General features: G+C 41.7%; 1 protein-coding gene across 1 annotated transcript; it reads left to right on the plus strand.

Moving 5' to 3' along the window:
- Nucleotides 1-2695: 2695 nt before the first annotated feature.
- On the plus strand, nt 2696-27509 carry LOC149808507 (uncharacterized). Its single transcript, XM_089970238.1, has 4 exons — nt 2696-2773; nt 25196-25308; nt 25575-25755; nt 27299-27509. Exons 2-4 carry the CDS (start codon nt 25215-25217, stop codon nt 27507-27509), a joined length of 486 nt encoding a protein of 161 aa, XP_089826364.1. The 5' UTR covers nt 2696-2773; nt 25196-25214.
- The last annotated feature ends 240 nt before the right edge of the window (nt 27510-27749 follow it).

Consider the following 27749-nt stretch of genomic DNA (forward strand, 5'->3'; position numbering starts at 1 on the left):
AACAGGGGATAAAAGAGACAAAAGTCAAGATACCTGTTATTATTGTAAAGAAAAAGGACATTGGTCTCCAGATTGCCCAAAAAAGAAACAAGAGGAGTCAGAAGAAGAGAGGAATTCTTCAGAAGAAGAGAGGGATTCTTCAGAGGAAGAGAGGGATTCTTCTGAGGAAGAAAGAAGACAGGTGAAGAAAAAGAAACAGGAGAAAAAAAGAAGAAGGGAAGAAAGCGAGGAGGAAGAAGAGGAAAAGAGTGTGACGGTGAAGAAATTCAAAAAACAGAGAGACTAAACAAGGAGAAAAGAAGAAATTAATGAACTTTTTATTAAAGTGTTGTGTTATAAATTGTGAATTGGATTGTAAAAAATGGAGAAAAGAATAAATGAATGATATAAGGTAAGTGTCTTTGAGTTGTGATTTTAAAATAAGAAGCTACACTCACGCACTCATACACAGACACGTATTAAAAGGGTAACATGGGTGAGTTATTTTGAGTTATTGGCAAATTGAAATTGTATTTCTTTTCGAGAAATGTGGGTGGCCCTGAAAAGGGCCTTTTTTCTTCATGGTGTAGGGGTGAGTTTAAGCAATCAATTTTAACTGCCTTAAGCCTTTGCCACGGCCAAGGCCTACTTCTGGACTGCGTAATGTTGATGATAATGATTGGGTTGAAATCACTAAGGGTGGTACGGTAGGCTTAGTCACAGGGTTGACATGTTTGGCTCGGGAAGGTCGTATTCTCTTCGGTCGTGATAAAGAAGTCTGATACATTTGTTTCAGACTTCTTAACTCCGCTAAAATGTCCAACAGTACCGTGACCGTTTGATTTTCACCCTCTTGTTTCTTTGCTGCTACTTCTTCTTGCTGTTGTTGCTGTTGTTTTTTTCTTACCTCTTCTTCTTGTTGCTGTTGCTGTAGGAGAAAAGTCTGTTCCGCTTCCTTTTGTCGTTGTATAAATTTCTCCAATTCTTCTTTCTGTCTCTGTCTAAAATTCTCCACTTGCGGTAATGAAGAAAGTAACGAAGGTTCCGGAACAAATTCTTGCGAGGAGAGAAAATCCACAAAATCCCAATTCACCTCTTCTGAAAGTAAGTCCGGGTTCCCTTGGGCAGTCTCCCCTGCTGGTGCACCCCACTGGATCGTTTTCTGAGTTTCCGTCATGTTGAATCACTGTCGCATAGATTGACTGCACACAAGCGCTAGCGAATCTATATTGACTACGTGACGTCACAGACTGCTCTCTTCGGATTGGATGCGAGCTGACTGAATTCTGTAACGCGTGTTCGGATTGGTGAATGAACTCAATCCGTTTCAATCCTTCCTCCGCCTATAAATAAGCGCCGTTGACTGCATTGATTCACCTGTTCTCGTCGCTTCAAGATGTGGACTACAGTTGAGTCATCCACCATTGTGTCTTCCATGATGTTTCGGACAGACTTGCTCATGTATGTCCGATCGAAGTGGACCGTTGTCCACAGGACAAACACCAGCCTGTGGATACGTAGGATCTACGTTGAAAGACAAGGATGCCTGAAAAGAGTGCTGATGTACGGACCAACAGTAAGACGCAGCCTAAGGACAAGAAGAAGACCAATGCGGTGCCATTTATGTTAATGAATACATTAACATAAAACCCAAAGGCCCTTTTCAGGGCCCCCATATATCTCGAAAAGAGATAGTCTTTGAATTGCCTACCCCTTTTTTAAAAAAATTTTTTTATTTTTTTTTATTTTTTAAAAAAATCCTATATTCAATTTCCCTTGACGCTAGATTGACCCACGATTTATTCCCATGTTAAATTCCCCTTGTCCGTAGAGTGACCCACGATTTATTCCCATGTTAAATTGCCCTGGGTCACTCTACGTACAATGGAAATTTAACATGGCGAAAAATCGTGGGGCACCCTACGTACAATGGAAATTCCACTCAAAACAAGCGATCTTCAGTCAGTTCTGTATCAGGCTATTCTCATTTTAGGTTTTAAGTTTCGAGGTATTGCAAAGTCATGCTATTGCGAGGTATTGCAAAGTCATGCTATTGCGAAGTATTGCAAAGTCATGCTATTGCGAGATATTGCAAAGTCATGCTATTGCGAGATATTGCAAAGTCATGCTATTGCGAGGTATTGCAAAGTCATGCTATTGCGAGATATTGCAAAGTCATGCTATTGCGAGATATTGCAAATTCATGCTATTGCGAGATATTGCAAATTCATGCTATTGCGAGGTATTGCAAAGTGAGGCTATTTCTATGCATTAAGGAGTAAAATTAGTTTTCGCATCTAACATTTCACCCATACATCGATGCATCACTACTTTTTCTGTTTTAATACACACGTTGGCACAGGATATGTACCTTATTAGAGCTACGTCTATAATAGACGGCCTTGAAGAACTATTAGGTTTTGTCTTTTTTAAAAACTTGTATCTGTATGTATTGAATTATATGTTGTTTATTATAATACGTATTTATATGTATTGTATCGTAGGTTGTGTATTACAATGCATATTCATATATATTGTATCGTAGGTTGTTTGTTGCATTATGTATGTATCGTTTCATGCCTATACCGAACCAAGAAATTGCTGTAAAATGCACATCAAATTGACCATGAAGATTAAAATTATTTCTTGAAAAAACAATTCAGTTCAATTTATAGCCACATTAGTTACAGTATCGTTCATTTTTTTTCAGAAATAAGACGGTGAAGGCAAGCGAAAATTGTGTGTCCGGGTGTGAACACCCCGAATATGAAATAGCTGGTTTTGCTCTAAATAGGTAAGTACCGAATTTCAAATGAAAGTAAGTTAATCCAAGCTCTGTTTTATACCGTAAAATGGGGGTGGGGTGGATCTTGACGATATAACGTGTTTTTCTTACCTAGATTTACACTTGACTATCCTTGATATGATTGGTTTGTGTTATTTGGGGAAATTAGGCCGTAATTTAACTAATTATCGCTTGGCTACTCTAATTTAATTTTCAAAGTCAACTAGTGTATAGACTTTCACACTGGAATTTGTTTATATTGTGGGAAACACTGTTCTGTTGTAAATTTCGTTCATCTTCAATATTTTAACAGATATAAGAAAACACTATCAAAAGTAATTATATATATATATATATATATATATATATATATATATATATATATATATATATATATATATATATATATATATATATATATATAAAGACTTACAAAAATTGTATTAACAGCTGCCACGCTTGGCGCTCAGCATTAAGAGGTTATTGTTACGACTGGTCAGCCTGGTCTCAGGATAATATGAATGGGTGGGGCATCATGCTACATGATGCCCTGATGCTAGACATCACTGTAACCTGCCACACTTCAAACATCGTAGCGATGTGACTGAAAAATTGTTAATGCTACGTTAAAAATCCAAATCACACACACAGATATATATATATATATATATATATATATATATATATATATATATATATATATATATATATATATATATATATATATATATATATATATATATATAAGTAGTGAAGGGGGCCACCCTACGGACAATGGGAATCAGCATTAAAAACACCCCTGGGCCACTCTACGGACAATGGAAATTTAACATGGCGAAAAATCGTGGGCCACTCTACGGACAAGGGGAATTTAACATGGCAATAAATCGTGGGCCACTCTACGAACAAGGGGAATTTAACATGGGATTTTTTTTTTTTTTAAATTTTTTTTTAAAAAAGGGGTAGGCAATGGAAAGGCTATCTCTTTTCGAGAAATATGGCTGGCCCTGAAAAGGGCCTTTGGTTTATGTTAATATGCCCTTAACATAAAGGGCATTTGCGACATCTTCTTTTCCTCAAACTTCGTCTTACAGCAGGGCCATACATCAGAGTCCTCTTGAGGCAACCTTGTCTCTCTATATAGACTCTTCTTATCCACAGGCTGCTGTTGGTCCTGTGGACAACGGTCCACTTGGATCGGACATACATGAGCATGTCCGTCCTGAACATCATTGTTGACACAAGGGTTGAAGATTCAACGTCGGTCCACATGTTGAGGCTCCGAGAATAGGTGAATCAATGCAGTGAACGGCGCTTATTTATAGGGACAGAAAGGATTGAAACGGATTGAGTTCATTCACCAATCCAAACACGCGTTACAGAATTCAGTCAGCCCCCATCCAATCCGAAGAGAGCAGTCTGTGACGTCACGTAGTCAATATAGATTCGCTAGCGCTTGTGTGCAGTCAATCTATGCGATAGTGATTCAACATGACGGAAACTCAGAAAACGATCCAGTGGGGTGCACCAGCAGGGGAGACCGCCCAAGGGAACCCGGTCTTACTTTCAGAAGAGGTGAATTGGGATTTTGTGGATTTTCTCTCCTCGCAAGAATTTGTTCCGGAACCTTCGTTACCTTCTTCATTACCGCAAGTGGAGAATTTTAGACAGAGACAGAAAGAAGAATTGGAGAAATTTATACAACGACAAAAGGAAGCGGAACAGGCTTTTCTCCTACAGCAACAGCAACAAGAAGAAGAGGTAAAAAAAAAAACAACAGCAAGAAGAAGTAGCAGCAAAGAAACAAGAGGGTGAAAATCAAACGGTCACGGTACTGTTGGACATTTTAGCGGAGTTAAGAAGTCTGAAACAAATGTATCAGACTTCTTTATCACGACCGAAGAGAATACGACCTTCCCGAGCCAAACACGTCAACCCTGTGACTAAGCCTACCGTACCACCCTTAGTGATTTCAACCCAATCATCATCAACATTACGCAGTCCAGAAGTAGGCCTTGGCCGTGGCAAAGGCTTAAGGCAGTTAAAATTGATTGCTTAAACTCACCCCTACACCATGAAGAAAAAGGCCCTTTTCAGGGCCACCCACATTTCTCGAAAAGAAATACAATTTCAATTTGCCAATAACTCAAAAAACTCACCCATTTTACCCTTATAGTACGTGTCTGTGTATGAGTGCGTGAGTGTAGCTTCTTATTTTAAAATCAAAACTCAAAGACTCTTACCTTATATCATTCATTTATTCTTTTCTCCATTTTTTACAATCCAATTCACAATTCACAACACAACACTTTAATTAAAAGTTCATTGATTTCTTCTTTTCTCCTTGTTTAGTCTCTCTGTTTTTTTGAATTTCTTCACCGTCACACTCTTTTCCTCTTCTTCTTTCTCCTCGCTTTCTTCCCTTCTTCTTTTCTTCTCGTGTTTCTTTGCCTCATTTAAATAGAATTGTCTTTTTTCTTCCTCTTCTTCCTCTGAAGAATCCCTCTCTTCTTCTGAAGAATTCCTCTTTTCTTCTGACTCCTCTTGTTTCTTTTTTGGGCAATCTGGAGACCAATGTCCTTTTTCTTTACAATAATAACAGGTATCTTGACTTTTGTCTTTTTTATCCCCTGTTTTTTTTCTTTTTTGACGGTCTGGACACTCTGAAGACCAATGCCCTTTCTTCTGACAGATATAGCAAGTATCTTGACTTTTATCTCTAAAGGAAGGAGAGTAGTCCGTAGGCTGGTCTGAAGAGAATTTTCTAATGACCCCTCGCAAAGCTCTGACGAAACGTTCCATCTGGTTAGTCTCTTCCATCGTTGTGCTTGGCTTGAGAGTGAAATGAATAGTGAAAGGACAAGACACACACCCTTTTATATACGCTGGTTTGCTATGACTATAAAGTAGTTTATGGTGTTTGAACTTGAGTCATTTGACTTTTTGCTTTCAAGATGAAACGATCCCATTCATTCGAGAAGAAAGAAGAAGAAGAAGAAAGTAAGAGGCAGAAACGTGATCTATCGCCTCGTACCAGGGCTGAAATCTTGGCACAAATTCATGCCAGTGATTTTGAAGAGGACATGAGTGAACCAGAATCCCAACCCTCTAAACCAAGTTCACCACCCTTTGTCAACCCTGAAAATTACTATTCCATTCGAGAGACAGAAAAGCGCTCCTCTAGAAAATTTAGAACCACGGCTTACAAATACACGGTGAAGTTTAAAGATTTCAAGGCTGAAGTGCCGTTAGAGAAAGCAGAAGTGTTCATCACTGAGGTGTGGGATTCTTTGCTCACTGCACTCAAGCGACAATGTCAACCCAAAGAAGACGATCGCTTGAGACTTTCCATACAACACGACGGTTTGAAATCCCCTGTTTGGATCGAGTTTAGCACCCCTGCAGAATTAACTGCTTCCAAAGTCATGGACAAGATTCAACACGTACAACAATCTAATGATCAGTTTGACATCACCGATGGTAAAGCCACACTGGACATGACCCACGTCTCTCCTCCTCAAGGGACAGGACGCAAAAAGATGTTATTGGTGGACGACCTTCGCAACACCAAAACGAGTCTCGTCCGAATTAACAACCCTCATGACCAGATGTGTTTAGCCCGTGCCATCGTGGTGGGACGAACCTATGCCAACAAGAACGACACGGTAGAATGGAAAAGAACCTGGGACACTATTCAACGTTCCGACCGAGCCAAACAACGAAACGAAGCAGAACTCCTGTTACAACAAGCCGGATTGCCCAAAGACACACCCTGTGGCATTCCCGAGATGAAAAATTGCAAGATGTCCTAGCTCCACGCTACACCTTGAAAGTGCACCCTCAAGAAATGCGCGGGCCTCTATTGTTTCGAGGCCAAGACTTTAAGGACGGAAAATACATTCACCTTTATCATCACGATGACCATTTCGATACCATTACCAGTATCACTGGATTCCTGGTATACAGATATTACTGTGAGAAATGTGACCATGGTTATAATAATCGAGAGCAACACAAACATTGTGGATGGAAATGCTCAGGATGTTTGGCCTCTTCACCCTGTCTGAGCGAAGAACCAGTGCCTTGTTCCACTTGTCTGCGCACGTTTGTTAGCCCTACCTGTTACCAACAACATTTGAAGACACAAGGTTCACAGAAGAAATGCGCTTGTCAACTGCTGAGATTGTGCTCTACGTGTGAACAAGTCATACGTACCAATAATACCAAGGCACACGTATGTTCAGGAAAGAAAAAATGTCACATTTGTCACCACATCGTGGACTTGGAACACCAATGTTACGTGCAAAGATACCAACCCCCACCAGAGAAAGAGGACGGTCACAAGAAGAAAGGCAATTTCATCTTTTTCGATTTCGAATGCATGCAAGAGACCGGCATTCACATTCCTAATTTCTGCGTGGCTCATCGAGCGTGCGAGAAGTGCATTCAAGAACCTATCTTCAGTCATTGCCCTCACTGCAGCAAGATTCCCGGAGGACGTGAAAAAATCTTTCGGGGGCCAAACACGTTAGCCGATTTTGCCCAATGGGTCTTAGACCCCGTCGACAAGACGTGGAGCCAAGAGGACATCGAACGTTACGGAGATTGTCATCGTCATGCCACGGTGATGGCTCACAATTTCTCCGGATACGATGGACAGTTTCTTTTGAGGTACTATACGGAACAAGGCACCGAGCGTCCTAAAGTGACTTTGAACGGAGCCAAAATCATTTTCATGCAAGTGGGACAAGTGCAGTTTAAAGATTCGATGAGCTATTTGGCCATGCCTTTGAGTCGAATGCCTAAAACGTTTGGAATGACAGAAATGGCTAAAGGGTACTTTCCACACTTTTTCAATACGGAAGCCAATCAACACGCCGTTCTACCCCATTTACCTGAGGCTCACTATTACGACCCCGACAACATGCGTACCGAACAACGAGAAGCTTTCTACGCTTGGTACCAGATTCACGCCTCGGACCCTTTCGACTTTCAGGAAGAAATGCTAAAGTATTGTCGTTCCGACGTGGACATTTTACGGCGTTGCTGTGGAAAATTTCGAGAACTGTTCATGGAACACGGAGGGGTCGATCCTTTGAAAGAAGCTTGCACCATTGCCAAAGCGTGTTCCTTAGTGTATCGACAACGATTCATGCCTGAAAACACCGTGGCTGTCATCAGTCCTCAAACGACCCACTTTGTCAAACGTCAATACTCGGTCAAAGCCCTACGTTGGTTACATTACTTGTGCGACAAGGAAGACAAATGGATTCAGCATGCCCGCAACGGAGGGGGTGAAAAGACCATCGGAACGTATTCGGTCGATGGCTGGGACTTAGAAAACCCCAAGATCGTGTACGAGTTTAACGGTTGCTTATTTCACGGATGTCCCGTTTGTTACCCTGACCGTGGCACCAAGAATCAGTTTTTGCAACGAACCATGGAAGACTTGTACCAGGACACTTGTCAGCGTCGCCTAAAGTTAGAACAGGAAGGATACCAAGTGGTGGAAATGTGGGAACACGAGTACGATCACCGTATGAAAACCGATCCCGAGTTTAAACGCCTCGTGGAAAGTTACCAGTTCATGGACCCGCTGAACCCGAGGGATAGTTTGTACGGAGGAAGGACCAATGCCACCTGTTTGCTGTACCAAGCCGACGAAGAGAAAGGAGAAGAAATCAAATACTTGGACGTGTGTTCGCTGTATCCCTACGTGTGCAAATATTGTCGCTTTCCTGTAGGGCACCCGCAATTGTTAACCGAACACATCGACCTGAAAAACATTCGACAATACGAAGGCTTGATCAAGTGCAAAGTTTTGCCTCCCACGAACCTATACCATCCCGTCTTACCTCACCATTGTCAAGGCAAATTGATGTTTCCCTTGTGCCGTACTTGTGCCGAAACGTGCAACCAAGATCAACCTTGTCAGCACAGCCAGGAAGAACGGGCCTTGACGGGAACCTGGGTCAGCGTAGAATTGTTCAAAGCTCTGGACATGGGATACCAACTGTTAGAAGTGTACGAAATTTGCCACTTTCCCAAGACACAACAGTACCGCAAGGGTGATCCCAGTCAGAAAGGCATTTTCGCCGACTACGTGGATGCCTTTTTGAAACTGAAGCAAGAAGCCAGCGGCTATCCTTCCTGGTGTCACACTCCCGAAGACCAAATACAATTCAAAGAGAAATACTACGAACAAGAAGGCATCACTTTAGACCACATCGAGAAAAACGAAGGCAGGCGATCGTTTGCCAAAGTGATGTTAAATTGCTTGTGGGGTAAAATGGCACAACGACCGTGTTTACCCAAGACGGAATATTTGACAGAACCTTCCCGCTACTTCCAGATGATTCACGACAAAACCAAATACATGAAACACGTGGACGTCGTTCGAGAGAATTTGATCTTGGTCAATTACGAAGAAGATCTGGACTTTGTGCAAGACGACCCTTTTGGAAATGTCATCATTGCGGCTTACGTGACAGCCCATGCTCGCTTAAAATTGTACGAAGCTTTAGAACTGTTAGAAGAACGCGTCCTGTACTTTGACAAGGACAGTTGCATTTACATCCATCACCCGATTCAACATCACCCTAACATCGAAGGAGACCGTTTAGGAGCCTGGACAGACGAGCATCCCGACGACAAGATTCTAAGTTTCGTCAGTGGCGGTCCCAAAAATTACGGCTACGAATACCGGGACAAACAAGGAGAAGTGCACACGACGTGCAAAGTGAAAGGAGTGACTCTGAATTATCGTACCAGTCGAGTGGTCAACTTTGGGGTATTGAAAGAAGCCTTGCAATCGGGAGAGGATGGAAACTTTAAAGTGACCACCTATCAACCGAACAAGATTGTACGTTTACCCACTCACCACATCGTCAGTCGACCTTTGGAAAAAGTTTATCAAATCGTGTACCAGAAGCGAGTTCGACTTCCCAATCATTTCACCTTACCGTATGGACACGTTGGTATAAAACATTGGTTGTAAGAGGATAGCCACCCACCAGAAAGATGACTTCGCCACAGCAAGAATCGAGTGAGAAACCCGATGAGAACTCCAAGTTCAAACCCTACCATTTTCCAGTCTTCTTACCTGACTATTGTGATTGTGCCCGTCGATTGGACACGTTTCAGAAATGGCCTACGGATAGGGACGGATTACCTTCTTCGCATGTTTTAACTAGAACAGGATTTGTCTACTTGGGACCTGAGTCAGGATTGGGATACGAGGTACAGTGTTTCGCTTGCGGACTGAAGTTACGAATGGATCTATGTATCTATAAAGATTCAGCTATTCTGGAACATACTCGATGGTCTCCGCACTGCCCTTACCTTTCTATGGCCTTTCCACCCATCACACTACGGTACAATGTTGACGGTACCTTAGAGACGGTACCTTCCAGAACAGGACATAAAAAACTTAAAAAAGGAAAGATGTACAAGCTGGAGACTGCATTGCGACTAGTATAAAAAGGGGCTATGGTCAAGATCGATAGTTCATTGTGACTACCAAGACCGAGCGAACAAGATGAATACTTTGAAAGAGACATCGTTCCAGTTTGGGGATTGTAAAAAAGTTGTATCTTCCTCTAGTGTGACTAATATTGGATGGATAAGACCCATGCATTGCGACGGAAAATGTCCGGAAGGAAACTGCGATTGTCCATGTGGTTACCATTGTAATTGCGTAACGGAGTTTGCAGACGAGTGCGATTGTGAGCCTTGCGATGGGACCGATGCTGTACGTTGTGACCTGAGCGATGCCGTGAAGCATCATGGGAACTTTGTTCTCACTGCCCCTGTCATGGAAAGTGATGCTGTGCGTGTCAAACCTGAGGGATGCGAAAGCGATGCCGCTCGTCCTCTTAGACATTTTACCGGGTTTAAAGGGGAATGTCGACCTTCACGTTTACCTCCCTACGGATGTCATCCAGCCCTGAGCAAACTCCTGTTCCTGTCACCCAACCCTCATCGAAACGAACCTGTGAAAGACGAATATTCGTTCCCTGTGCGTTTGTCGGAATACTGCGACTTTGAAAATCGTCTTCAATCGTTCAAAGGAAAATGGCCAAAGTATCTGGGAGGACCGACCCCCGAAGAATTAGCCAGAGCCGGATTTTTCTACTTGGGCGAAGGAGATAAAGTCAAGTGCTTCAGTTGCGGTGTGTCACTTCACCACTGGGAACCGCAAGATTCGGCCTACGTTGAACATGCTCGATGGTCACCGAATTGTCATTACTTACCTTTAGTGGGACCGAGACATTGAAGTAACTTTTTTTACCATAATAATCTGTTCATGGATACTTTACAAGAGAACATTCGTGCTTTGCCTGTGGAGTTGAGAGAACGCATTTATCGAGAGCTGGTCAAAATACAAGTGAAACGTAAAGAACAATTGCATCCGTTACGTCACCGGTGTTTGAACCACTGGTACCTGAAGGCTATACAAGGACTGATTCAATTGAAAGTGTTCCATTGGACAGACATTGATCAACGATTCTCTAGTTTTAAAAAGGATTGGTTTGGTATGGACGATTGTAGTTACATCATTGTAAACGTACTGCATCGAATTCCAGAGGAAGAGTTAACGAATTACCAACATCTTTCACACAATGTCAACTTGGTGAAAGAGGAAACTTCTGAACGAATTGTAATGTGTAGATTAGTGACTCAACGATTTAAATTCGACACTGAAGTGAAACCATGTTTGTGCAAAGAGTACATTTCTTGTGTCAGACCAAAGAGGATTTAGTATGACCTATTCATGGATACTTTACAAGAGAACATTCGTGCTTTGCCTGTGGAGTTGAGAGAACGCATTTACCGAGAGTTGGTCAAAATACAAGTGAAACGTAAACTCAAAGTGATTCATCCGTTTTTAAATTATGCTCTGTTCCAAAGTACAAGAAGACTGATTATGAGTGGATATTACATTAGGCACAAAGTTAAACGAGGCTATTGGCTACCACCCAACGATTCCAAAAACAGTGTATATACTTATGGATACTTTACAAGAGTACATTTTGGGCTTGCCTGTGGAGTTGAGAGAACGCATTTACCGAGAGCTGGTGAAAATACAAGTGAAACGTAAAGAACAATTGCATCCGATACGTCACCAGATCTTTAACCACTGGTACCTGAATAGTATAAGAGAACTGATTCGTCAGAAATTCTTTCAATGGTCAGACCTTGTTCAAAACTTTGAGGTCGCTAATGATCGACATGTTCATGATTATGGTTACTTCGAGATTCACCTACAGCAATACATTGAGGAAGACAAGTTAAAGGATTACCAACATATTTTACGTGGAATCTACTTAGAGGAAGAGGAAACACCTAAACGAACTCTGACGTTTCGGTTACAGTATGCAAGATTTAGATTCCCTACTGGAGAACGAAGATCTCTGGCTAGAAAGTACGTCTATTGCATCCGAAAAAAAGAGAATATAAAAACAGGCTGCCATGCCACGGTTTATGTCACATGTCATCCAACAGATTCCGTGGAAGGAACTCAATGACCATATTCAAACCGTGGATCATTACCATCGATTATTACAAGAACTGTATCCATTCAATTTGGGACGACAAGTGGTGTGTGTCTTAGTGACTTGTTTTTTGGGATTTCGTTTACCAGCCGATTCTTTGTGGACTCTTTACGATCAGTACTTACCACCTCCATGGCCTTAAATGGTCACGAAAAACTCCTTTTGCTCAAAGCCTTGCGTTTTCATCTGGATACTTCTCGACCTCAACAGGAAAAAAAGATTCGTCAACTTTTAGCTACCCAAGACGTGTATGACGATGTGTGTGTAGCTTGTGACTTACATCCCCATTAGACAGATGTTCGTGATTGGAAAAAAGGGGGTTTTGAAGCTTGGACCCAAGAAGTGGCCCAGTATGCACAAGAGTTGTTCAAGGAAAAAAGTTACTTTTCAACCTGTGTTAGTGACGGTACCAGAAGAACCCGTCACCGAGAACAACCACTCGCTTCAGGACAGGACTGTCATGGACATGCCTGAAAGGTCATTCCGGGAGGACACTTGTGTGACAATACCTCATGTAGAGACTGTAAGAACATTACACACTGTCCCTAGGACATCTTCGTTACCCAAAACATGTTGTACAGACACTTGTTTATATTCCACTTTGATTGTTTTGATGTGTTTTTTATTCCTGTACATCACTATTTGGGTTGTATGTATTTTTCTCTTTCGTGTTCATATTTGAAACATTCAATAAACGTGTTCTGAAAAAAGTATATAAACTCTTGTCTTGTTTGTTTTCGTGTCGCAAGTGACATTTCTCACACAATGGCTACCTCTGCTGTCTCTGCTCCCTCTTCCTCTACTGTCAAAGTCATCGACGAACACTTAGATCGTGCCAGTTGGGAGGCTTTGTATCTTCGCCATCCCTTTAACATGCTCATTCCTGGACCTAGCGGTTCTGGCAAAACCGAATTCGTCAAACGTTTGATCGAACATAAACATCATTTGATCGATCGACCCCCTCAACGGATCGTGTGGTGTTACAAAGAGTGGCAATCGGCGTACAGCCTTTTGCGAGAAAGTCAAGGCGATTCCATCGTGTTTGTGGAAGGCATTCCTAAAGAAGACGATGGCATCGTCTCTGACTCCCGTCAAACCCATTTGGTCATTTTCGACGACATGTTAGGAGAAGACGAAGAAGAAATTAAACTGTGGTTCACGCGCAAAGGGCATCACCGTAATGCCAGTGTCGTTTACATCACCCAAAATTTGTTTCAACAAAGTAAAGCCCATCGCACCATCAGTCTCAATGCGCATTACGTGGTCTTGTTTAAAAGCCCTCGAGATAAATCGCAAGTGCAAGTCTTAGCCAAACAGTTAGGAACGCCTTGGCTGACTCAGGCGTACGACGATGCCACTCAAACGCCACACGCCTATTTACTCGTCGATTTGAAACCTATGACTCCCGAGGATTTGCGATTTCGTACCCACTTGTTTCACCACTGGTGCCAAGATGGAGGGCCTGTCCTGTACACGTCTCCGTCCTCGACTTCATTTCACTCCCCATGAAAAAAATCTATAAAAACCTCAGACCCTTTTTCGTCTGTCTCACACAGTGTGAACATGACGTCCCTTCAGTCGCATCTTCCCGTCAAATTGATTCGTGCCTTGTATGGCATCAGTCGAGAAAAAGATCCACAAACACGAGCTCGTGTCTTAGAAGCTAGTCTCAAAGAAGTCTTACGATGGTTCACGGTGACAGCACGTCAATTACTCCAAGGAATCATTCAGATTCCTCATCAAACCCAACGCTTTTTTGATCGAAACAAAGTCGCTTTGGTCCAACTGGCCGATCCCCGCATCGACACTCAAACCAAAAAACAAATCATTTTGAAACCTGGAGGGAGCGGTACTCTAGGAGGGGTCATCATTCGCTCACTCTTAAGATGGGATCCTAATGCCCCCAAAGTTATCCCCAAGACAAAAGTCCAACGAAGCCCCAAGAAGAAAAAGAAAAAGACCAGGTCCCCAAGAAGAATAACTTCTCCAGTGGCGGGACCCTCCTCTTACCAGACACCACCACCATCACCCCGGAAAAAGAAAAGAAGCCCCCAGAAAAAGAAACAGAGAAAAAGTCCTCAGAAAAAGAAAAGTCCACAGAAGAAGAAAACTAGTCGCAAGAGAGGCACTTCGGCCAGGACGCAACCTTACACTCGCAAGCCACGACCTGCCACAGCGTCTCCGGCAGCCTCACGTTTGTCCACTTCTCCGTTGATGTCACCAGGAACTGAAGAGTACTTGGAGACGTTGATTACACCAAGAACTTCTCCGTTGATGACCCCCAAAAGAACTTCCCCAGTGGCAGGACCTTCCAATTTAGCGGCAGTGGCTGCTGCTCACAAAGTACCTTCTCCCAAAATCAAAGTCCATGAAAGATCGGGCATGTTACAAAGTTTACTGGATTTGTCCAAGCAAGAACTGGCTCGATTTAGTCCGTTACGTACCCCTGCACGACGTGTCATGCCTGTCCTCAAACTGATAAAACGTAAAGACAATCAGTGGCGACGCGTTCCAGTATAAAAAAGGCCTGTGACCGAGTAGGGTATCAGTGTTTTTAGGTGCTCCTAAAGACTCAAAGATGTCACCCTCCAGAAAACCCCAAGGAAAGAAAAGGAAAGGACTACCACCACGTTTAGCCAAACATGGGGACCTGTTATCTGTCCTGTCCAAAGCTTCTCCACCCCTACGAAAAAAACTCATTCAAACGGCCTCCAAAGAGGTCATCGATACCGTGTGCGAATGTTGTTTGAACGTTTTGAAAGGCACGATCCCTTTGTCCAAACACCAGAAACAATGCTTAGGCAAACATCGTCACGTTCTTCGGAAAATGGTTCAAAAGAAAATTCCCATTCGTCAGAAAAAGAAGATGTTGGTCCAACGTGGAGGCATTTTACCTCTCTTGTTAGGCCCCATACTGAAAGGAGTCTTGGGAACCATGTTGGGAGGACTGATGGGAGCAAGATAAAAAGTCCTTCGGAAGTCCCAAGATCTCAGAATTCACCCCTGACAACCCCATGGAAAGACGAAAACTAGCTTTAGTGCCTTACAAACGATGGATGGAATACCATCGGTGGCAAGAACAACGCACCCCGCATTTACCTCCCAATCCCAATTTGAGCGAGATGTCCCAGTTACAACACGAATTGCAGTCCTTGATGGATCGCCAAGATTTGTCCGAAACAGAAAAATCGCAAAAGTACGGTCAACTCTTGCAACGACTACAACTCTTTCACCAGAAAGCTTTAGACGAAACAGCTCTACCCACTTTGAAAGATTTTAAGACCTTGATGAAAAGTCCAGCACCATCACCAGTACCAGTACCAGTACCACCAGTACCCGTGACCAAGACAGAAAAAGGAAAAGAAGAAGAAGAAGAAGGATTTCAAACTCCACCAGAAAAAGTACGCAAGTTAACAACACCACCTACCTCCAGAATTGGATGGATTAAAAAGATGATGGCCACCCCTTCTTCCTCACAAGAGAAAAAGAAAGTGAAGACAGAAGTGAAGACAGAAGTGAAACAAGAACCGATATCCCCCGCTCAGACATCCTCCTCCTCTTCGACACCTATTGCTGGCCGCACACGCAAAGCCTTGCAATCCAAGAAAATACCCCAAGAGAAAAAGAGTAGCCTCTTCCAAGAGTGGATACCTTATTAACACACCAACACAAAAAAATGGAAAAAGTCTTAGCTAGCATTTACTACGATCCCTCGCATCCTGCAGGTTACGCAGGAGTTCAAAAATTGTATCGTGCTGCCAAAACTCGACTGAAAAGTCTCCGTTTACCTCAAGTGCAACGATGGTTACAAGAACAAGCTACCTACACTTTACACAAACCCATTCGACGCAAGTTTGCCAGAAGTCGCACCCGAGTGGAAGGCATCGATCATCAATGGCAAGCCGATTTAGCCGATGTCTCTCATTTGGCCAGCTACAATCGTGGTTACAAATATTTGTTTTGTGTCATCGACGTCTTTTCCAAATTTGCCTGGGTCGTGCCTTTGACTTCCAAATCGAGCAGCGAGTTAGTGCGAGCCCTGCAACGGGTGTTGAAACAAAGCGGTCGTCGCCCTCTTCGATGGCAAACGGACAAAGGCACCGAATTTCTGAACCAAGCTTTCCAAAAAGAATTAAAGAAACGTGACATTCATTTTTTTACCACCGAGAATCCCGAAACCAAAGCCAGCATCGTGGAACGTTTTCAACGCACTTTGAAAGAACGCATGTGGAAATATTTTACGCATCACCACACTCTGAAGTACATCGACATCTTACCGCACCTGGTGCAAGCGTACAACCAATCTTACCATCGAAGCATCGGACGTGCCCCGCAAGACGTGACTCCCGACAACGAAGTGCTGGTGTTTGAGCGCCTGTTCGGTACGTCCCCGACGAGGGCTGTCCCCAAGAAAAGTGGAGAGTTGACCGTAGGAGATTGGGTGCGCATTGGCAAAACCAAACGCACTTTCGACAAAGGTTACTTACCTAACTGGACGACCGAATTGTTTCGCGTCACTGGACGAGTACATGGCCGTCATCCTGCCGTCTATAAATTGGAAGACATGAACGGAGAAGTACTCAAAGGAACGTTTTATTTGCCCGAGTTACAACGTGTCACCAAAAAAGAAGACGACGTGTACGACATCGAAAGCATTCTCGAACGCAGAACCCGTAAAGTGGGCAAACGACGTGTCAAAGAAGTCAAAGTACGTTGGAAAGGATATCCACCCAGTTTTGATTCTTGGATCGACGCTTCGCAAGTCATCGACTATAAAAAGAAGCGACCATCATGCCCTTTCACACAGCAGACGCAGCTACGTCGACCACTCCTCCTTCACCTAGTTCTTCTGTGCAAGATTTACAAAAACAACCCTTGTGGGTGTGGTGTGGAGAACGTGTGCCTAAAACGCAAATCGTCTTTTTCTGCCAAATCTTCGTGGTGTATTGTGTCATCGGGGCAGCCATCGCCAATTTGAGTTTGCAACAAGGAGACAAACAATTGTGGACCATTTTATTGAGCAGTTGCATCGGTTACCTGCTTCCTAATCCCTCCCTGAAATTCACCTCGAACGGGAACCACGGGAACCTTGTGTCCAGTGCCAGTGCCAGTCACCACTTCAATCACAACCAGAACCCCATTTTAGACGGAGACACGCCTCTGACGTCCAGTAACCCCTCGGACAGCCACAGAACTCTGGAATTATGAGTCACCAAAACCAATTTTACTTAACCTTACCCAGTGACAGTTCCATGGAGGTGTTTCCCAACAACACGTTGTGCTGTTACACGGCCAAATTACCTCAGGCCATCCCCTTAGATCACGAAGCCCATTGGGAAGTGGCTTTGGTAGAAATGATTCACCCAACCCAAGTCCTCAATGTCATTGACGATCAAAGTAAATTTACGGTGGAAGTTTATGACGAACCATTGCAAAAGTGGATGAATGAGAATAACAAATATCCCCATAAAACAAAAAACAAAGTCAATCCAAATTGGATGGACTATGAGTTGTTCATTCCCTCAGGCTATTATTTTAGTGGTCAACATTTGGTCAGCGCCATAGTCTCCAAGTTTAATGGCGTGTTTGGGGAAGCTTTTAAGTCCAAAGTTGTCACCCTGGAATACCACAAAACAGCTCGTCGCTTCCTGATGAAATTTCCTGATGAAAAAATCATAGGTTTCTATTTTAATGATGAATTGTTTGACATGTTGGGTGGTGACGTAAAGATGAGGAAGAAAATAGAACTAACATTAAAACAAAAAACCGTCATTTACGACAACGATACTTTTGTCAAGTATTTTCGTACCCCGGTAGAACTGAACCAAGGACTGAATTTGATCTTTGTGTATTCCGATGTGGTGGAATACAACGTGGTGGGACACACCTCCGTGCCGTTACTGCGTGTCATTCCTTTCAAAGTGGACTCTGCCACAATCGCTGACGAAGAAGGTGGAAACACTTACCACGTTCACCGCGAATTTGTCCATCCTCACTATTTGCCCGTCAGCAAGTCGTATTTGGACACGGTCAACATTACTATAAAAGGAGATTTGGGACAAGATATTCCATTCACCAAAGGAAAAGTCACGGTGAAACTCCATTTTCGAAAACGGTTCTCTCACGACTCGTAAGTAAGTAAGTCATGTATCCAGTATACCGAGGGGTTGCTCGACAGCGAGGACACGGTTTAGGAGACATGTTAAAATCGGCCTTTCGTTCGGTGGCTCCAGTCTTGAAACCGATGGTGACACGAGGATTGCACGCCTTGAAAGATGCGGCACTGACACAAGGCAAAGAATTTCTCCAAAATGTCATCATCGACAAACAAAACCCTAAAGAAGCCTTCATGAGGGCTGGCAAAAATGTCTTGCTGCAAACGGGCAAAGACATTTTAGGCCGACGAGAGACACCTATAAATGCCCTGCACGCTACCGAGTCAAGCATTCAGCAAGGACAAGGCAGAAAGAGACGACGAAGAAGAAAATACCCTTTCACCAGACTTCAAGCGAGAAAGGCCAAGAAAAGAAGAACCGTTCGAGACTTAGACGTTTTCGATTATTGAAACACAACAAAAAATGATGCACCGAGAGTCTTGCGCCTGTTCCAAGACGGAACTGGATCTGTTTGCCATGCCCCCCACCATGATGACCATGCAAGAATCCCAATGGGTGGAATTTCATCCCGTCTCCTCATTGGCAGCCTCAGCTCCCATCGAGTTTGAAATCAAAGGACAGCCCGAAGATTACATCGATCTGAATAGCAGTTACTTGTACTTGAAAGTCCACGTTCTAGATAAGGAGGATGGTGGAGTAGATGCCACTGAGATTATAGCTCCCGTCAACAATTTCATGCATTCCTTGTTCAGCTCAGTGGACTTGTACTTGAACAACAAACTGGTTAGCAGCAGCATGGATACTTACCCTTACCGTGCCTACCTGGAAAATCTCTTGACGTACGGACCAGATGCCAAAAACACCCATCTCAATGCCTGTGTGCTGTGGGTAGATGACGAAGCGGGCAAGTTTAAGATAGCTGACGCAGGTGACAATGACGGCTTTGTGGCAAGACGAAACAGAATCACAGGCAAAAAGAGTTTAGAACTGATGGATCGTTTGCATTTGGACATGTGGTTGCAAGAGAAATATTTGCTGAACGGGGTCAATGTGCGCCTAAGACTGAATCGCAGCAGTGCCGCTTTCCATTTGTTGGCTGATGAAACTGCTATTAAGGGTGGCAATCCTAAAAGCCAAATCGAAGTGGCCAGACTCTACGTACGACGCGTGGAAGTGTTACCTAAAGTGGGAAATGACATCAGTCAGACGTTGAGCAGAACGACCGCCAAGTATCCCATACGACGTGTGGAAGTGAAAACGTTCACCATTCCCGCTAACCTTCAATCCATAACCGAACATGATCTGTTCCAAGGACAGTTACCCAAACGTTTGATCCTTGGTATGGTCTCGAATGCAGCCTTCAACGGAGCCTTCGCTGAAAATCCTTTCAACTTTCATCACTTCGACGTAAAGAAAATCGAAGTCAGTCGTGATGGCAAGACCTTGTGTACCCGACCTTTCGAACCTAGCTTTGATCCCACAAAGATGAATTACTTGAGATCGTACTTGTCCCTGTACGAAGCCACCGGTCAGTTAGGAACCAACACCAGTCACGGCATTGAGTATGAGGATTATGCAGGAGGCTATGCTTTGTGGGCTTTCGATTTCACTCCAGACCAAGGCAGCGACGAGGGACATTTCCACCCTATAAAATCCGGCCAGATTCGTGTGGAACTTCAGTTTGCAGATAAACTACCAACGACAGTGAACGTCATCCTGTATGCAGAATTCGATAATACGATAGAAATCAACAGTTTGAGAGAAGTCATTCTAGATTATTAGAAAGCCATGGAAGACTGTTATCCCTCTTTACCTAGTGGAGAAACTTTGGAGATGGAATGTAAGGAGACCGTGGAAAAAGAAGAATCTCAAGACAAAGACGAAGAAGATATCATAATGAAGTCGAGATGGCCAGAACAAGAAGCCCATTTAGTCTGCTGTTTTGCCAAACACTTGGTCGACAAAATGACGGAACTGATCAAGAAAAATTGCTATGGATGTCAAAACGATCATCCCAGTCAAATTCAACACGATAAATGCCTGATGTTGAGTCAAGAAGAAAAATTGGACGAGTATCTGGACGAAGCTTGGAGCCTCATCTCGAACAAAGACGTGTTGCACCAGTGGTATAAAGACTTGCGTGAACATTCTTGTCCACCATTAACCACTCAAGAGATCCATCGCATCGAAGCTCTCCTGAATCAGAGTGAGGAAACAGAACGAATAACCGTTTATTCGTCAGACATTTTCAAGCAAAAAGTCAGGATCGAATTGACGACGTATTATTACCTGTGAAGAAGAAAAACACACAAACACAAATGGATACCTGGGAACTTTATTACCTTTTGAACCACAGTTCTTATACGGCTTCTTGGAATCCCGTCGTCTGTGCTAAAGATGAACTCCCTCATCGCAAACCTAAAGACCATCAAGCTTACGTGATCAACACGGACGACAGTCATCTCCCAGGAACCCACTGGGTAGCCGTCTACTTTCCTCAAGAAGGCTGTGTGGAATATTTCGATTCATACGGATTGCCCCCTTTGGAAGACGATATCATCGACTTTATGAGAAGAAATGCTCAAACCACCCGATTCAATAATGTGAAATTACAAGGCACAGATTCCTTGGTGTGTGGACAGTACTGTGTGTATTTTCTGCATCATCGCAGCCTGGGCTATTCCTTAGAACATTTAGTGACTCATTTCGATCCTCGTTCTTCTGCTAGAAACGATGTGAAAGTAGATCGATGGTTTTGTGACCATTATGCTTATCTTTTGTCTCAAGCTAGGAAACGTAGTGTCCATCAATGGCCTAATGATTTCCAACAGTGGAAATCACAATTTCATTCACAACGTTGTCAGCCTTGTTTAAAGTAGATTGTATTTGAAAAAAAAAATGTTTGTGATTTGAAAAAAATTGTTTGATGTTATAGTGTTGGATTATTGTTAAAAATGTTGTTGTTTAGTGTTAAGTGATTTTTGAATAAAAAATGTTGTGTTTAGAAAAAAATGCCTTTGTCTTTTGTTTAGCTAGAAGAATGTTGGATTGATGCTCTTTGATTTCTTACTATCCCTCTCATGAACGTTGCGGCTCGAAAACCGTGTGGGGATGTTTTCCTTCACGTCCGCGCTTTCACTTTAAGAACCGGGTTGTTCCCAGTCTAGCCATCCATTGTCGACTCATCCTCCTAAGAAGATGTGCTCCAAACTAGCTAAGCTCAACGAAGCCTACGTGAATTTGCATAGGGTCAGACACAGTCTGATACCGAAGCCAGAAGAAATAGAGAATGTGAGAATGTTAAAAATCACTGAAGACCTGATAGAAGAGCTCTTCAGAGAAGAAATGAACAGGGAGAAAGAAGAATGGACAGAGAAGTACAGACTTCAGAGACAGCAGCAACAGCAGCAACAGCAGCAGCAACAACAGCAACAGCAGCAGCAACCTGAAGCTGACAGAGGCTTTGTCGATTGTCGTATCGACACCAAAGAATTCTTCTTCTCTTTCCGAAGAAGCAGACCTATCGCCAGAAAGTCTATCCTCAGAGGACATCGCATTCTTAGAAACTAAAAAAGAATGCCATAGCAAAAAAAACAAAAAAAACAGCCCTTTTCAGGGCTACCCAATACTCTAGAAAAGAAATAACGATCCATTTGCCAATGTGTGTAGGTAGAGTAGTGTGAAAATAAACACTAACTCTTTCTTAAAAAATGTGAGGGTATGAGTTTGTGTGATTGTGTTTGTAAGTGATAAAGTAGGTTGGTGTGGATAGTAGATTAAAATGATGTTTGTTTTTTAGGCTGTTTGAGGTGTATATTTTGGGTTAGATTGGATTGCTTTGCGTATGTGGATAGTCTATTGAAGTGATGGGTAGCATAAAAAAGTGAGCGAGTGTTTCTTTTAGGTCCGCGCGTTGTTGTTTCTTGGTCATGATCTAGGTAAGATGAATTTTATGTTTTCAGGGGATGTTTTCCTTCACGTCCGCGCTTTCAGTATAAATTGAAACTCGTTCGGCAGTCCAGCTACCCTTGTTGATTGATCAACACCAAAAATGAACACGAGACTGGAGAAACTGTTGGAACTTCATGTGCATCTGGAATATGCCAGGCGCATATTAAATGAACTGGCCGCTGAAGCCATTGTCGAGGAGGGAAAGATAAGAGAGGAGGAAAGAAGAAAAAAAGAAGAGGAGGAAAGAAGATATAAAGAAGAGGAGGAGGAAAAGGAGAGAAGAAAAAATTTCAGAATCCCAGAGAGTGAAAATTGGGATTCTGAAGCGACATATCCTGCCTCTGCTCTCTCCCCCCAAAAGGTAAAAAGTAACTGGGGGATAAGATGTGTATGTGGCGCCAGGCCTGGAAGGTGCCACCATTAACCAGGTGTCCATGAAGTTCCAAACAAAACAGCCCTTTTCAGGGCTACCCAATACTCTAGAAAAGAAATAACTATTAATTTGCCAATGTGTGTAGGTAGAGTAGTGTGAAAATAAACACTAACTCTTTATTAATAGTGGAAGTGAATGTGTTTGTGTGTTTGTAAGAGCTCAGGTATGTTTGTGTGAATAGTAGATTATGGGTTTCTTAGCAAATGTGGAGAGTATAGTTAGGGTTATATTATATGAAATGAGAAAGTAGGGGGATGTTTTCCTTCACGTCCGCGCGATGTTTGGTCATCATCTAGGTAAGATCCATTTTATGTTTTAGGGGGATGTTTTCCTTCACGTACGCGCTTTTCGTATAAGAACCCACAGTATTCGTCGTTCAAACCATTCTGCAAAGAATAAAAAGAAGATGGCGTCAAACCAAATGGACAAATTACAAACCTTGCAAGACGTTTTAGACAACTTAGGAATAATGGAACAGATGCTAATAAGACTCGTTGAAGACCATTATTCCTATAGTCCCCATCGTGTAAAGATGGAAATTAACAATTTAAGGAAAGCAAAGGACAAGATTAGTGGTGTCATGAAAGAGATCAAGGAGGAGAAGGAGGATGAAGAGGAAAAGATAAGAATAAGAACATGGAACGAAAAAATTGAAAAAGAAGAGGAAAATGAGAAGAGGAAGAAAGAAGAAGAGGAGGAAGAGAAGAAAGAAGAGAAGGAGAAAAAAAAGAAGAGAAAGAGTGTTGGAGATAAAATAAGAAGTTGGTGGAGGAAAAGAAGAAATTAGAAGAAGAAGAAAACCCAAAGGCCCTTTTCAGGGCCAGCCATATTTCTCGAAAAGAGATAGCCTTTCCATTGCCTACCCCTTTTTTAAAAAAAAAATTTTTTTTTAAAAAAAATCCCATGTTAAATTCCCCTTGTCCGTAGAGTGGCCCACGATTTATTGCCATGTTAAATTCCCCTTGTCCGTAGAGTGGCCCACGATTTTTCGCCATGTTAAATTTCCATTGTCCGTAGAGTGGCCCAGGGGTGTTTTTAATGCTAATTCCCATTGTCCGTAGGGTGGCCCCCTTCACTACTTATATATATATATATATATATATATATATATATATATATATATATATATATATATATATATCTTCCTTTGCTCGGTTTCACTTAACCTTTACCATCATTCATATATCAATAGACATCGTGGTGTGACTCAAGCGAACACTCTATACACATTTCCTTTCTTAGATTCTCGTCCGTGTTTTGACCGCTCTGGTGGCCTAGTTGTTAGAGCGTCCGCCTCGGATGCGGGAGATCGTGGGTTCGATCCCCGACCGAGTCATACCAAAGACTTACAAAAATGGTACTAACAGCTGCCTCGCTTGGCGCTCAGCATTAAGAGTTTAGTGTTAGGACTGGTCGGCCTGGTGTCAGGATAATGTGACTGGGTGGGACATCATGCTACATGTCTGCGGCGTGATGCCCCAGTGCTAGACATCACTATAAACTGCCACATTGCAGACATCGTAGCGATATGACTGAAAAATTGTTAAAGCTACGTTAAAAAAACAAAATCCAAATCCAAATCGTCCGTGTTTTGCTACGATGGTCCAGAGAGAGAGAAAGACTGGGCGGGGGGGGGGGGGGCCTTTTGGACATTTTCATATTTATTAATAATGATCAATTTTCAGCACATTATAACAGGTTTTAGAACAACATCAAGAACATCAAAGCGTTAAAATACATCACACACCATAGTATATTTGCCGCGTAACCGAGAAATTTACCGTATAATGTCGACAGGCTATTTCAAGTTTGTATCACTGATCATATAAACACTGTAGATAAATCTCAAGGAAAGTGCACACATACCGTTACGACCAACAACATTCCTGTAGGTTACTTGGTGTTGTTCACTTTCAAGGATGTCATCCAATCCAAATTCTTTTTCTCTCTCACTCCAGATTTCTGTGTAGTTTTTACCCTTATGCATGAGAGATGAGGGGATAACGGAAAGCAGAAAGTATTTCGATGAAATTGCCTGCCATATTAAATTCATTAAAAAACGGGGATCATTAATATTTTTGTCGTTATTTTCGTACGTCATTAATGATTCATGAGTGGTAATTCATCTACAGTTGCAAGAATGTTTATAGATGCGTATTATTGCGCCACCTGCGGATCACAATTTGATATAATAATAATAATAGTATTGGTATATTAAATTGCTTTATGCCAATACTTTAGAAGCCAGGTTATTTTCAATATATATATATATATATATATATATATATATATATATATATATATATATATATATATATATATATATATATATATATATATATATATATATATATATATATATATATATATGAAATAGATTATTCGGACTGGGGAACATGCCATATACGACTGGAAGGCGAGTATCCTGGGATCAGGAAATAGCACCCGTTTCCACCGAAGCGCTTAGAAGGTCCGTTACTGTACTGGAAGGTAAGCTAAGAGACAGAATCCGGCCATCAGTGCGCAAGAAACTGAGGCGAACCTTTCAACTAAAACGTTACAATACACTAATTTCCGATTTTTTAATATCAAATGCGTGTATATTTAACATTGTAAATATTACCAATCAAATGCAGGGAATTCTGAGAGTGCCAAATTATCGCTTGATATTTGAATAATATACAATAATTTTTCAAATCTGCATCAAAATTTGTTTTTAATTCTTATTTCCTCCCTAATCCATATTTGTCTTGCAGATGGAGATATATGCATAGTTTGGAACTGCTATCTGCAAGATGAATCTAGGTATTGCTTCGAGAAGGGTGTAATATACGGAGCTGTTATCTACTGGATCCGGAATAATAGTGTCGTACAACGCGCAGCTGATAAAGCCAGTTGGCATCATGAATATCATGCCATGGGAGACTTCCTAACAAAGTAAGCGAATATTAGCACTTACTTTTTTTTGCAGTTAGTATAATTTTTATTCAGTAATTGTCTGTAATCAAAGAATTTGTTTAACTTGAAAAGATCAGACAAATATATCATAGATCGTCATTCTTTAAGTCCAGAGTTAGTGGAGTGCTTCATGGTAAATACTTCAAGGACAGAGTTAGTGGATTGGGTCATGATACATATTTTAAGGACAGAGTTAGTGGATTGGGTTATGATACATACTTCAAGGACAGAGTTAGTGGATTGGGTTTTGATACATATTTTAAGGACAGAGTTAGTGGATTGGGTTATGATACATACTTCAAGGACAGAGTTAGTGGATTGGGTTATGATACATATTTTACGGACAGAGTTAGTGGATTGGGTTATGATACATACTTTAAGGACAGAATTAGTGGATTGGGTTATGATACATATTTTAAGGACAGAGTTAGCGGATTGGGTTATGATACATACTTTAAGGACAGAGTTGGTAGATTGCTTTATAAAATACAAGGACAGAGTTGGTAGATTGCTTTATAAAATATACTTAAGGACAGAGATGGTTGCTTGCTCTTTACATATTTTAAGAACAGAATTGGTGATTTCCTTTATGATATATAACTGAAGGACAGAAATGGTCTCATTATTTATAATACACATTTTAAGGACGGCATTGGTAGCTTGCTTTAAGATGCATACTTTAAGGACTGAGTTGGTATGCTGCTTTATGATATATTCTTTAATGAGTTGGTAGCCTGTTTTATGATATATACTTTAAGGACTGAGTTGGTAGCCTGTTTTTTAATATATACCTTAAGGACTGAGTTGGTAGCCTGTTTTATGATATATACCTTAAGGACTGAGTTGGTAGCCTGTTTTATGATATATACTTTATGGATTGCGTTGGTAGCCTACTGTATGATATATACTTTAACGACTGCGTTGGTAGCTTGCTTTACGATATATACTTTAAGGACTGCGTAGGTAGCACTTTTATAATATATACCTTAAGGACTGAGTTGGTAGCTTGCTTTAAGAAATATAGTTTAAGGACTGAGTTGGTAGCTTGCTTTAAGAGATATCCTTTAAGGACTGAGTTTGTAGCTTGCTTTAAGATATATAGTTTAATGGCTGATTTGGTAGCTTGCTTTAAGATATATACTTTGAGGACTGAACTGGTAGCTTGTTTTAAGAGATATCCTTTAAGGACTGAGTTGGTAGCTTGCTTTGAGAGATATCCTTTAAGGACTGAGTTGGTAGCTTGCTTTAAGATATATACTTTGAGGACTGAGCTGGTAGCTTGCTTTAAGATATATCCTTTAAGGACTGAGTTGGTAGCTTGCTTTAAAAGATATCCTTTAAGGAATGAGTTGGTGTCTTGCTTTATGATATATACTTTAAGACAGAGTTAGTGGCATGCTTTATGATACAATTACATGAATAGTTGTTGAAATTATTCTTTAAATAATAGTCGAATAAAAGTTAGATGCATAGTTTCTATTCATCGATCAAAGGAATACCAAATATTATTTAATTTTTGCAGCTTTTCGTCCATTTTACCTGGTAATAAGACCTACTGTGACCGATTTAGAGAGAGGGAGCCTTACGGTGATAAGGTTTCATTCGGATACATTCTAGATATGGCTGCCATAGATTTCCTTATGCTGAATTACGATGGCGGAAAACATACGTACATCGCTAACAGGAATGAAACAATTCACCTGAATATTTTGATTGATTACGGATTGTCGTAAGTTTGAGATGAAGACCACACTTAAGCTGCATCTTTTCTTCTTTTTTTTTAAACACTTGCAATATCACTGATATGTATCACTATGACGATGTTAGACAGTATGCAAACTTGTTTCTTCATACACATAAAATATCAGATGAGAAATGTAATTAGCGTTAGGGACAATATTGAATTTATTCAAATATGTATTGTTCGATATGCTGCAGCCGATCATGCTTTCAAAAAGATCGTAATTGTAAGT

The sequence above is a fragment of the Sinohyriopsis cumingii genome, chromosome 1 (assembly GCF_028554795.1).
Source record: "Sinohyriopsis cumingii isolate HCF-2022 chromosome 1, ASM2855479v2, whole genome shotgun sequence".
Taxonomy (NCBI): domain Eukaryota; kingdom Metazoa; phylum Mollusca; class Bivalvia; order Unionida; family Unionidae; genus Sinohyriopsis; species Sinohyriopsis cumingii.

Excerpts from the sequence above, each read along its gene's own strand:
- LOC149808507 (XM_089970238.1), top strand. The coding sequence starts at position 25,215 with ATGCCATATACGACTGGAAGGCGAGTATCCTGGGATCAGGAAATAGCA. Across the intron at positions 25,309-25,574 it reads GTCCGTTACTGTACTGGAAG|ATGGAGATATATGCATAGTT; the intron begins GTAAGCTAAGAG and ends TTTGTCTTGCAG. Across the intron at positions 25,756-27,298 it reads ATGGGAGACTTCCTAACAAA|CTTTTCGTCCATTTTACCTG; the intron begins GTAAGCGAATAT and ends TAATTTTTGCAG.